The 13,605-nt window shown below is 41.3% G+C and overlaps 1 protein-coding gene and 1 long non-coding RNA gene across 2 annotated transcripts in view; both read left to right on the top strand.

Moving 5' to 3' along the window:
- The window catches only part of LOC116704237 (uncharacterized), an 11,801-nt gene extending 9,227 nt beyond the window's left edge, over positions 1-2,574 (top strand). The window contains exon 3 of the long non-coding RNA XR_004335627.1: positions 2,564-2,574. This is a non-coding gene — a long non-coding RNA (uncharacterized LOC116704237). The remainder of the gene's footprint in view (positions 1-2,563) is intronic.
- LOC116704220 (netrin receptor UNC5D) overlaps positions 1-13,605 on the top strand; it is a 202,641-nt gene that overhangs the window by 122,309 nt on the left and 66,727 nt on the right. Inside the window, exon 2 of the mRNA XM_032539517.1 lies at positions 5,406-5,612. Within this exon, the coding sequence (XP_032395408.1) occupies positions 5,406-5,612 (207 nt within the window). The remainder of the gene's footprint in view (positions 1-5,405; positions 5,613-13,605) is intronic.

The following is a 13,605-nucleotide window of genomic DNA, read 5'->3' as shown; positions in this document are numbered from 1 at the left end:
GGCCTAAGGCAATTGCCTACCTTTGCCTAATGGTAAGTCCGCCTCTGACCGTAACACCAATACAACAACCCTTTGTAACAATGTTGAAACATGACAACCCTGTTAAGGAAGCAACACTTGGCTGCAAGTCGAATATTAACCTAGGACTAATTGTTTTGTAAAAATTGTCGAAAGGACAGTCAGATTGAGCTTGTGTTCAGTACCCCATGGATACAAGGGGATTGTGTGTTAAAGAGGTATTAACAATTCCTTCCTGCAAAGCGCAGCAGAGGCAGCAGGATCAGGTTCAGAAGACAACAGCCTCTTAAACAAAGAGGATCATGCTGCAATCAGTTCTGCATCACAGGAGGTGGAGCTGCTTGCTGTAAGGGATCTATTCAGGCTTTGTGCAGGATATGGGATGTGTTGTACAGGTTGGTGATGGCTTTAAGAGCTCATTATCAAAGACAGTCTATATCCACAAAGTTCCTCATTGCTCTGGTGTCGCAGGAAATTGCGCCGGATGCATGTCTTTTCGCTGATGTCCATTTTGTAGATTTCTGAGGACTATGATTAACTGCTCTTCCGATCTCTGCAGGGTAAATTGAGACAGCTAGCTAGAATATCTGTCCAATCTGAGTTTTCTTTCGCGTGACTAAAACAACTCTTTGAATTTTCCACTAAAACAAGTTCCTTTCCGGTGCTATTTTGCAGTGGCTCTGTGCGGAGATTAGCACCACCAGACGGTTATGATTGGTTTAAAGAAATGCCAATAAACCAATGCACGTTTTTTTCCCATCCTGGGATGCTGTGTGGACTAGCCAGACCCCCCTCCACAGCGCTGTGAAGGTAGGTCTGGCAAAGCCAGACAATCTAAAAGATTACCCAAGAAACTGTTTTATTGCACTTTGTTTCAACACCAATAGTAAATTTGTGTTACAGTGAGTTGTCTTGTTTTGAGATCCACCTGCATTTCCTTGTTTTCGTGATATTGTGAACCAGACACGGGTTGTTGCATCACTGGGTGAAGTTAGTCAGCTGGTCACAATCTCGAGTCTGAGCTCTAAGATTGGAAAGAAGGTCCATGCCATCTGCAAAATTGATGACATGGGGTATGGTGTACGCACCCTGATTGCTTGTACTCTATACAGAACAAAAAGCAGCGGGAAGTGTTTCTGTAGGACACGATTGGATCAGCCAGCGTTTTAGCTGGAAACAGCACAGCAGTTTGGGTGCCAAGATACAGAGTGGCAGTGTGCTGAAAGTGGAGCAGAGTTTGGCAAACATCAGCCTGGCTGCTGCTTTCAATATCTCCAAATCATGACGAGTGCGCTGGAGTTAGAGTCATCTTTCCCTGCCTGAAACAACCTGTGCTGACACCCAAAAGCTTTACCAGAGATGTCCAGTCAGCCAGGGGCTCTCTTCCCCTCATTTCTTTTAAATTTCCACTCAAAGCTCTAAATACATTGAACTGACCAAAGGAACCACATTTTAGTCCCTCTAGGATTTTGCGGTCTTTTTTTGAGATTGTTGTGGCCCAAAATGCCTGATGCTGTGGGCTTTTTTGTAAGAAATTGCAATAAAAGTTGCAATGTTTTTTGAATGTTTGTTGCAATGAAGTTGCGGGAGACAGACAAAGTTGCAAAAGAGTTGCGATTTTGTTGTTGTTGTATAGTTCTTTAAAAATAAAAAGGAAACCTGTTTTCCTAGTAACCTTACCAATAAGGCTGAGGGTGCTGCAAATGAAAATGGCTGGTGGATTTATGACAAAAAATAATAATTGATTGAATTGAATATTGAATTAATTGAATTTGAACATGTTTGTTGTTAGAGCGTACAGTACATTGAGGTTAAAACGTGTACAGGTTGGCAGGACGGTCTGAAATGTTCTACACGGTCTTTCGCTGTACGTTTTGTTGGTGAATGTGAGATATTAGAGTCCCACGCATCTCGTCTTCATATCAGAAACAAGGACATGAATTTGGCGACGTACGTGTGACGTCAACCCGTTCTCACTCCTGCTTGATCATTGGTTCTCATAGTCACATACTGATGCAAAGTCTGGCATGTTGGACTGCTGGGATTGGTTGAAGTTGTGGGAAACTCTGGTTGTTGCGTGTCGCACCAAAGTCGCGGTGATTGGTTGAATTCGGATGAATTGGTTGAATTGAATCGCAACATTGCAAAATCCTGGATGGACTGACATTTACCCATTGCTTCTAATGTTGCATGTGAGAAGATGGAGTGTCTGTTGTCTGCTATATGTAAGGAAAACGTTTGTGAGTTTCCCTTCCAGGTTGCATCAGTATTGGCACACTATGGGTGCGCATTTCCAGGACAAAAGTTTGTTTATGTGTGAGACGGACCAAGAGGCAGAGAGAGAAAGAGAGCGGGTGTCTGATAGAGCCATCACTCAGCCCTTTGGCAGTGATATCTTGTTTTCCTTTCAAACTGGGCGAGATGTATCTGTGCCCCTTGTGTGTTATTGCCGGGCCGAGGCATTGGTTGTAGATCACGGGGAAAACTGTGAAGCGTGGTGCAGAGCGGTCTCCTGAATGACAGCCGCGAAGCATATTGAGGAGAGATATTGGTCTTCTACCTTTCCCGGGAACATCGAGATGAACCAATAACATCCCTGCCCCGACCATGTGATATAAATGAGCGGAGAATGTTAGAATGGAAAACAGGAACCCCACAGCTCCATCAACGCCACCGCGTTCTGCCGACACTCTGTTTGAGCCACATCCCACATAATTACAGTTATCTCATTTCCATGTGTGTAGTCACAACCCAGTCTCACGCCAGTTGGTGAAACGGTCACGTTATTTTGATTTATTGATTGATCGTGACCATTTCACAAACTGACATGACACTAAGCTGGTCTGGGGGACGCAACAACGGGGAAATGAAACGCCACACACGGGCCGGTGACAACAACTCGTGCAGGGACATGATCTGTGGTCTCTGTGGCACACAACAACAGGGAAATGAACAACAACAACAATGGGACGGTTGTGGTTAGGAAAAAAGACTGGGGAAAGGAACCGTCACATGCAGGACACGGCAACAAAACAAAAAATAATTAAGATAAATTACACAGTTCTAGGTGTTTTCACCGTTAATTTTTTCTAGTGCAATGCAATGCAACATCTTTCCAAAAGTCAATGAGTAATCGTGTTAATCATTTTTTGTTTTTATTTATTCTTTTTTTTTCATTTTTATGTTTTGCATGTCTCGTCTGTTTTGTCCTTTTGTGAAGAACTTAAAAAATATGAGTATTGAGATTTATGTATGAAATGAATTCACATTGTGTTTTGCAAAATAAGTTCTACAAAAAAAAATTGATTTCAATATTGTCCCAAGAAATCGTGATTGTGATTTATTTATTTATTTTTTTTCTCCCTAATCAAGCAGCCCTAAGGTGCAGAGTACTTGCTTGGTGGTGCACTTTGTGATCTATTTGCAGCCATTTCAAGAGCCAAGACAACGATTGTTAAGTGCTTGTGTTTTCCCCCTACAGTCCTGCAGTATGTTCCACCACCATCCTGAGGTTAAATCACACCTGAGTATCTTTCCCTGTGTCTTACCTAATCTGTCTGCTGCTGTACCATGGAAAGTGAAATAAAGCCTGTAATGCTTTACTAAACCTTGCTCCTGTAATGTTGATATTTGAGGTATTAGTTGCCGTGGCATTAAACTGTCATGTTGGTAAGCATTAGTATAATACCTGATCTATACACAAATGAGTCATTATTTGGAGGGATGTGGCATTGTTTGACAGCTACGTGTTTGTGTATTGTAGGTATGCACGCTCATGTCTATGTTTTGCATCTATCCAGAAACAAACACGCCATGTCAATGTTTCGTGCGCAAAACAAATTGGAGCACTCTGTACAAGAAAAGCTTGCCTGGGGCTAGTCATTTTGAAATTAAAAGCATGTCTCTTTGTTCAACCTCAGTTCCAGGAATGAGGGAGAGAATGTGAATGTGTCATAGAGATGGGGAGGGGAACACTGAGCTACTGGCTGTGATTTTCACAGCCAGGGAATCACACAGTCTTTTATCTATTCCCCTCAATCAGGAGACATCCGGCAGGAAAGGTAGGGGGATTAGATTAGCTAGAGAGAGAAAGAGAGAGTGGGTTCTCTAATCCTGATGGTGTTTTCAGAGGTACACCCATCACTGGGGAGAAACATGCAGTGTGCAGCGGGGAGTTGGCATCGGGAGGGGCGGGCGCGGGACGGTTTGCCTGACTTAACCCTTCACACTTGCGTGAAAGAGGTTGCAGCAAACTAGGGGATTAGTCAGAGTGTAATTACACTAGCGGGGCCTTAGAAGTAGCAAGACGTGTGCTGACTGGAACACACCTCAGACGGGCACGGGTTGAAGGGAATAATGCCTGGTAAATGTGTTGCCAGTGTGTTGTCTGTGATTCCTTCAACTAAATTGACCGGCTTCATTCAACACCAACATCTGAGAGCTCAAAGAAGCCTTTATGGGATTACTGTAGATCTGCCTGATCAAAATTAGGATGGCTCTATTTTGTTCAAGTTCAAATACATGTTTAGTCCAGTAATTTATATCACTTTTTGTTTTCTGATGAAAGGATGTCTGTGGATTTTTTTTCCTGTTTTAGGAACAGGAAATTTTTCATATTTGGTTATGGTGCAGAGTTACACTACTCCAATACACAGTGGTTGTCAGAAAAGAGCTTACACCCATTGCCATTGTGGGATTGCATTGGGGAAAACAAAAACTTAATGTTTGATGTCCTGTTGGTTCCCCTTAAAAGTCCCATAAAATCCGTATTTCTCCCCATCCAACAAATCTGTTTTATATTTCTGCGTTGCTATTTGTTACCATCCAGCCACCAGTGCGTCAAATTTCACACGGAAGGTCAAAAAACCCACTCACAGGTCAAAAAAGTAAATCATTAAAACCAAACTAAGATTGTATTTTTTACCATACGTGTTTGCTGGTTTATCAATACTACTTAAAATATGAAATAATAGGATTTGTTTTACTGTTGGCTTTCTCTAAATTATTACATTGTAATGCTGTGGCGGTGAACAGACTGTGGGGATAGGGTGATGCTTTGTTGTTGTGGTATTTCTCACGTTGTGCTCCAAAACAATTTGTTTGCGGGAGACGTCGCTGTAAGGAGTAATGGCTGCTAGTTGGGCCTGGTTGGGGGGGGGGGGCTAGAGAGTGAGGGATAGTGAAAGCTGAGGGGGCCGTAAGAGAGAGAGCTAGTTTTCAGGTGTTTTTGTGCGTGTGCTGAAAATAACATTTCACTGCAGGGTTAAGAAATCTGAGATGGTTTCAACCCTCCATTTTGCTGCCGTTGATTAATAATTCACTTTTCGCATCCATTTTTGTCCAGTTATACCATTTGAGTCTCATTTTATTCTCATTTAATTCTTCAGGTCCCCGAGGTGAATCCCTGCAGCATGGCCAGTCTGGGACACTGCCTCACTTCCTGGAGGAGCCTGTTGATGCTTACATCATCAAGAGTAACCCCATCAAACTCCGGTGTCAAGCTCGGCCTGCTCTTCAAATCTTCTTCAAGTGCAACGGCGAATGGGTACACCAGAGCCAGCACATGTCGCAGGAGCACACCGACATGGGGACAGGTACAGGAAACACTGATTGAAACTTGGATTGGGTACCGTTCGCATGTTTTCTGAAATTTGGTTCCAGGACCCACCGTTACCTTTTTTTGGCACTTTCCCTTTATAATAACAAAAAAATCAACTTCAGTTGTAAAAATATTTCCAGACCTACCTGTTTGCGTGGAGTTTTGAAAAGTGTAATGACATTTGCAACCGCTTAACCGGCATATCCTTTCTCTCTGTCAACATGCAGAAAGGACCGATAAGAATGTACAAAACTTCTTATGTAAAACCATCAATGTTTCAGCACTGCAATAGCAAATCTGATACCTTCTCACACCTGCTTGCTAATACACCAGATGTTGTGATGAGCAATAAGGAGTCCAGTGACGGGTTCATTTTAGATGTTGCATGCACCTTTTTATCCTAGCATAGAGGAAGCTTTTTTTGACCAAGGTCATTAAAAACACCATTTCAGAGTTAGGCTATAGGTGCCGACTACTACTTTTCATATTTGGCAGCTTGGGACACACACAGGTTGGTTGTAAAAGGGCTTCATCAGCTTGGGATGCCCATAAAGAGACTAGTAAAGTACTGTGCTCTGTCTGCTATGATAGACAGCCGCCATACACAGCGAAGACGTTGTTGTATACCCATATGAACAGTTGGGTATGCTTAATAGTATGAAGACTTGCTGTATGCCAATGGTTCTTGACTTCAAGGGGACACACACTCTGTGTGTGTGCGTGTGTGTGTGCGTGTGTGCATGCGCGTGTGTGCATGCGCGTGCGCGTATGTGTGTGCGCGGTACCGAAATGTGTCCCCATTTGATTTTAATGTGATTATTTGGTCAGTACCCAAAAAAGTACAGATTTCGGTACCGAACCCTAATTGAAATAAATTCTAGTGTATACAGACAGACAAACAGGCTGTTGACATACAGGATAAACAGACAGACTACGTGCAACGTAATTTATATTTTCCTTCCCGTCAAGCCGTCCTCCTGTCACTCTAATTTATGAGGGGAGCATTCACATCGCTGATAGCAAGGACTGAAGTCTTATGAATGAACTTTGCAAAGGGGGCTTTATCACAATGCCTGCAGCTATGTCCCACCCTGCAAATGTGTTTCCATCGCTTCATTAGTGCATACTATGTCACATTTCATCCAAACCGAAATACCAGCATTTAGACCATGAAAAGCGCCTACTTGTTCAATTTTAGGATTTGACTTTGAACTCCAAATGGTCTTTTACTGATGCAACTTGCTGAAATGCAGTTGTTGTTGTTGTTGTTGTTGTTTTAGCTTCAAACTCAAACCAAAAAGAAAGATGTCCTTTTTTCTGAATCCCTTGTCTGTTTTTATTGCATCATCTCACAATGGGTTTTAAATATCCATGAATTCCCTTATGTTTATACAGCAAATTGGTAGACAGAAATATACTTTATTTTCTCCCTAAAATGTTTTTGTATTGTAATTAATTTGACTGATTATCAGAAATACAATGATAAGGAAAAGTTGGATTCAAAGCATCAGGATAATACAATGACGAATTGAGGCCTTTGAAGGTAAATAAAATAATATTTACTGAGCCAGAGGAGGGTGGTCTATGTGAGAAAAACCTGAATATTCTCTTAGATTATTTTTTTTTTTTGTCAAAGAAACACATTGCTTCATTTTGCAGGTTTAGATCAACTGCATCACACCCCAGAGTTATTTCTTGTAAATGTACCACTACCACATCTACATAATATCCTCAGGAGCAGAATTAAAAAACTAATATGTTAGCTACAGTTATGATGAGGCCTAGGACTGCACTGAATGTCAGATGACCATCATTTAATTAGATTAGAAGATACTGAAAGAGGTCAGGATGAAGGCAAAATATTTATGAGTCAGCCTTGGCTGCTATTAGTGTGACAGTGTTGATGCTTCACTAAACACACAGCACCAATCAATATCTCCCCCCAGAGTTAACAATGGACCTCTAAATTTTTACTGCCTCTAGTATGGATTCATAGCGCTGCTCCCATCTGGCTCCTTATCACCATTTGTATCTATTTCCACTGGGACAGACACATGGAAGGAAGACTACAGAAGGGAAAGGACTGAGAGGGAAAATATAAGGATGCGATAAGGAGGGCATTTTAAAAATACACCTGTGCTTGTATCTCATCTAGGCCTGGACTGTGCCAGGATGTGTTCCTCTAAGCGCCAGCTGCTAAAAAATGTGACAAAATAGAATGCATGTGGAATTAGGGAGTTTTATTGGTCTTTATAGAACCTTGACCTTTGCTAAAATAGGAGAAGCACCACAGAAATAGATTTCAGAACTGACAGAAAATCTGGATGGATCCCAAAAAAGGAAGCATAGGCCAAGTGAGTTGTTTCCAATGCATGAATGTTTCTCAACATGTATTTGAATTCCTAAACTGTAGAAGTTCTCATAAGGTTTGTGTGTGCTATTCTGAGGGCTGCTTCCTGTCTATCAACACTTCATGCTGTTGCCATAGTGCCAGTGTTTACAGCTGAGGTGACAATGTTACAGATAGACAAGCAACACTTGCAAAGTTTAAATTTAATGAAGGCAGAAATGAGTCGTGCTGTGTGTGGGGAAACTGGAAAAGTAGAATCTGCCTCCATAAAATCCAGATTTTCTTTTATCGTGCTAATGAAATACTTATAGATAGTTTACAGTCAAACTGGATGCATTGAACCATCCCCTAGAAACATTTATTTTAACAATCAAAGCAATTATCTCCTTATCTTAACAAAGGGGTTGTTTAAAGCATCTATTATCAATATATTTTTATGGATCAAAGTACTGTGTAATTTGAAAGGGCTCGCTTGTTGTGACACACCCACAGAGAATTATCACCCGACTTTGCAGTTCCTAGTAAAGAGCGTCTTTAAGCTCTTTGTCTTTGGTTTCCAGCCCTTTTATTTTTTGCATCACTCTCACTGGTCCTACAGCATTGCTTTCTGCCATGGTAGGCAGCTGTTTTCAGAAGAAAAAAAAAGTAAAAGTCTTTTGTATGTCTGCCTGTTGTTCAGTGCTGGAAGGGGAGAAAGGTTAACAAATAGCTGGTTAAGCATTGTGGAGCATTTAGCAGCTAAAGAGCAGGATAAGTTTTCTTAGGATGTGGTGGAGACCAAAAACAGAGCTACGAGGAACATCAATGTTGGGCTTAAGAAAACATTCACCAGGTGGCCAAAAACAACACCAAATGAATGCTGACTCTGCACCGTATCTGCTAGATGTGTAAAAGACATCAGTTAATTCAGATTTAAATTTAAACATAATGCATTTGCCAGGACAACAAAGCATAACTGATTCTCACTTTATCAAACCTAATAGAGCAATATCATGAATGCAGCATGAAGGATTAAGTCTATAGTTTATAGGCAGATGTTTCAGATGTGGCTTTGGATTTATACTCTCACAATGCAGCATTAGTTGTAAAACCAGGGTTATTCGTCTTGTCACCGATCATCTCAGTTGTTGTAATCAGACAGGATGGGGCAAGTTGAAAAGGGATGGAGCCATTTACTGCCTCAGTATACAAGAAAATAAACCACAAAATGTACATGAAGTAATGGTCCTCCGGCACGACATCTAGAAACTCTTACAACTACTTTATTGGATAATGCCTCAAAAGGAAGTGTAGAACAAAATGTCCCCAAATGAATGCCAATATCATTTGATTTTTTTACAAACACTAGACCCAGCCATCTTTTACAGCCCACACTTGGATGTGACCGCACACTCCAACAGCCTTCCCCATGAAAGCAGTGCATAGCTTCAAATGTTAATATTATCATTGTTTAACACATCGTTTGTGCACAGTGGCGATGTCCTTTGGCATTGTTTTTTTCAGGCCCGAATGAGAGATTCCACATCCCTCCTTTCAATCGAACATTAGATGAACAGGAATGCAAAATTATTTCCCTTTATGTTGACTGCCTTCCGACATTCATTTTTGTTCAGCAAATATAATGGGTTTTGGAACAAAAATGGAAAATGTAATGGCCAATAGCAATTCTGGCCATCATGTTATGGCTTTGCTAAACAAGAATGATGACTTGAATAACTTTCATTACTATTTTTCAGTGGAACTGTGTTAGAATTGTAGTTAGAGGGATAGCATTCATTCCAAGTCTCAATTCCCATTCTCTAATTTTTGGAGGAGATCTGAATGGTACAATCAGAATCAGAATCAGAATCAGCTTTATTCGCCAGGTATGAGGACACATACGGAATTTGTCTTTGGAGCATTGCTCCACTGTGCTTACAATACATATCAACCAAAACAGAATATACACACTAATATATCACAATATATACATACTCAAACAGAAACAAATAGAGGCATGATGGCAGTGAAATACAATTTTTAAATGTGCGTAGTGCAAGGTACTGGGTTAAATAGTATTTGTTATTATATTACAATAAACAGTATGAACAGTATGAACTATGAACGTGGAAAAATGAGAATGATGAATAAATAATAATAAGTGAGATGTGAGAGTGGGAATGATACAGTTGCTGTAGAGACCGTGTTACAGTGTTATTGACCAGAACTGAGCCTGACACTGTGGGTCAGAAGTCAGCTGTTCATCAGAGAGATGGCCTGTGGGTAGAAACTGTTCCTGAATCTGTTGGTTTTGGCGAACAGTGCTCTGTAGCGCCTACCAGAGGGCAGAATCTGGAACAGGTTGTGTCCGGGGTGAGAAGGGTCTGCAGTGATGGTTCCTGCCCGCTTCCTGACTCTGGAGGTGTATAAGTCATGGACGGAGGGCAGGTTTGCACCGATGATCCTTTCTGCAGTCCTAACTGTCCGTTGTAGTCTGCTCCGGTCCTTTTTGGTGGCAGATCCAAACCAGACAGTGATGGACGTGCAGAGGAGAGACTGGATGATGGCTGTGTAGAAGTGGACAGCAGCTCCTTAGGCAGGTTGAGCTTCCTGAGCTGGCGCAGGAAGTACAGTCTCTGCTGGGCCTTTTTAATGATGGAGTCTGTGTTGGGCTCCCACTTCAGGTCCTGGGATATAGTGGATCCCAAACCTGAAGGATTCCACAGCAGACACAGGGCTGTTGAGTATGGTGATGGGGAAAAGAGTGGGGGGTCTCTTCCTGAAGTCCACTTCATCTCCACAGTTTTGAGCGTGTTGGCTCAAGGTTGTCTGACTGCACCAGAGAGCCTGATCCACCTCCCGTCTGTAGGCTGACTCATCACCGTCCCGATGAGGCCGATGACGGGGTGTCGTCAGCGAACTTCAGGAGTTTGACAGATGGGTCCCTGGGTGCAGTCATTGGTGTAGAGGGAGAAAAGCAGTGGGGAGAGCACACACCCCTGGGGGGCGCCAGTGCTAATGGCGCCCCCAATTACTCCATCTTTGGATCGTTCCAATCTAAAATTTATTCTCCCTCCAAAATGGCCAGGGATTGTCAATGTTCATGCATCAGGTAGGCTGTATTGTAAACTTATTCTTATTTTCCCATGTACACCATGCATTTGGTATGAAGGAATTGATTATTTGTTCATTGATAGTGCATAGCTGACTTTGGTTAAAAAAATTCATCTATAATGGAATCGGATCATGCCCCGTTCCCTTAGACCTAGCTTTATTACACAAAAGTGCGGAGTACACTCCATGGAGATAGGACAGTTCTTTATTGAAAGAAGCCAAATGATTTCATCAGCCATTGATGATTTTCTTGAATTTATTAGAGGCAATGGTGTATCTCCACCTCTTTTGTGGGAGACACCGAAGGTTGTTATTAGGGGGAATATTATCTCATATAAATAAAAGCAGATGTTTAGCGCAAGAAAGATTGATCAAAGCTATACAGATGATAGACATTCCCCATGCCCAGAATTTTATGAAGAAAAAGTAAAACTTCAGGCTAAGTATGAGTTGTTGGCATCAGAAAAAAACTAAAAGAATGTTATTGAAATCATGCGGCATTATGTATGAACATGGGGAAATGTTGGGTCATCTTTTAGCCCACCAGTTAAAAAGTAGAGCATCTGAGCAACATATCTTGTGTATAATGAAAAATAATGGGGAACATACAGTTAATCCTGTAAAAATTAATGATACATTTCAGGCATTTTATTCAAATTTGAATTCATCTGAAGCTCCTAAAGACAATAAAGTTATGGATATTTTTTTTAGCCATTTAAATATGCTCACAATTAGTGCAGTCAGTAAAGCAGAATTAGAGCTCCCTGTTTCGAACACCAAAATTGCGGATGCAATTAGGACCATGCAAAGTGGAAAGGCTTGGGCCCTGATGGGTACCTAGTTGAAATTTTTCAAGAGATTTGCTGGACAACTAATTCCACTTTTACTTGAAATGTTTAACGACTTGTCAGTTTATTGTTATACTTATCAGCCCCATACATTTCATTCCCCATGTTTTGAATATATTGCAAACATTTAGTATTTTCTCTCATTATAAACTGAACCTAACTAAAAGAGAGGGCTTTCCTATAAATGCCTTGGCCCGGTCACTCAGAATTACCCTTTTTTATTGTCAGATTTGGATTTGAGTATTTAGGTATTAATTTGACTCAAATTAAAATGAATTTTCTCCCTAGATTCCCAGTGCCTTACAATTTATCTGCCTAAATCATTTTTTTCAATCTATTTATAGGTATATAACATCCTTTATTTAGGCTGGTAAAGCTCCGAGACGTCAAAAGAGATTCCTTCAAAGACATCGTTCCAACGAAGGCTTGGGTTTGCCAAATTCACAATTTTACTATTAGGCAGCTGCCAGAAAATACTTTTTTGGTGTAGTCATCAGATGTGGTCTGGTGTGAATCTTAAAATAATTCTTGTCTTTCAACATCACTCTCAGCTTTATTACGTATTTGGCAGCAAGTTAGAAAACATTTGGGTCTCCCTAACGTTTCCATTCAAGCCCCATTTTGTCGTTATCATATTTCTTCCAACTAGAATAGATGCAAACAGGCAAAGCCTAGTCAGATTTAAAGATTTTTATAAGGATGGTATGGTATTTGCAAATTTCAGCAACATGTGAAAAATGTGATCTCTCCTGCTCAAATCATTTTAGATTTCTACAGATTTGCCACTTTATTTGTAGTAATACGACAAATTTTCCAAATAAACCAGCAACGACAATGTTATTAGTATTATAAGTTAGCAGTAGAATTAACCAGATCCAGGGTGATTCTGATCAAAACTGCTGTGTCTGCCTGGTTCCACGCTGAGATTTTCTTGCATTCCACAGCTAGCGCTGTGGAGAAAGCTTAGAGATTACGTTATGTTCTGGCTGTGTATAGAGGTGGTGAATGTACAGCTCACAGCAACTTAATACAATATAGTGTCTTGCTTTTGTTTGCTATTTAGTGTTTGCAAATGGCTTTTTATTGAGTTTTCTCTAAGCAAAATAATAAACACGGAAAAGCCAGCGTTACGTAGCGTGTAACAGTTGCAATGTTCCTTTCAGCTGTCCGCTGGTGCTCCAGGAGAGTAAAGAAAAGTTAGTTTGGTATATCAAGCCATCATATAATGTTAAAAGCAGGAAAAAGTTTACTGGAGTCAAAGCCAGTAACCCCCCCCCATCTCCCAGCTGCTGTTAAGCGTACCGTTCTGCATGTGGGGACTGCTTTTGACGTGCAGGTTACCTTCCCCCAAAGACAGACACATATACACACACACATACCGAGACGTCTCGCTTTATTAAATAGATTTGTGGGTCTGAGGTGTATTTCACATTGTAGCTGCCAAAGCTCCGCTGCTTTTTTTGACCCTCTCTGTCTCTGGTCCCGAGCTGTGCTCCCTCAGGGGGAGTGGCCAGCGGCTAGAGCGGAAATCTTGCACCCAGCGCAAATAAAAGACTTTGGAAACAGACACATGTATCATCCCAATTCGGCACCTGCCGCACAGCGGACTTTTCCCTCCACAGATTCACGTTGGTAAATTAGGGAATGATCTTGCACTCCTAGGGGTGGTTCAGCAAAAAGAGGAGGCGTGTTCCGGT

Source organism: Etheostoma spectabile, chromosome 16 (assembly GCF_008692095.1).
Source record: "Etheostoma spectabile isolate EspeVRDwgs_2016 chromosome 16, UIUC_Espe_1.0, whole genome shotgun sequence".
NCBI lineage: Eukaryota > Metazoa > Chordata > Actinopteri > Perciformes > Percidae > Etheostoma > Etheostoma spectabile.
The sequence above is the reverse complement of the archived record's forward strand: the minus strand, read 5'-3'. Positions and strand labels throughout refer to the sequence as shown.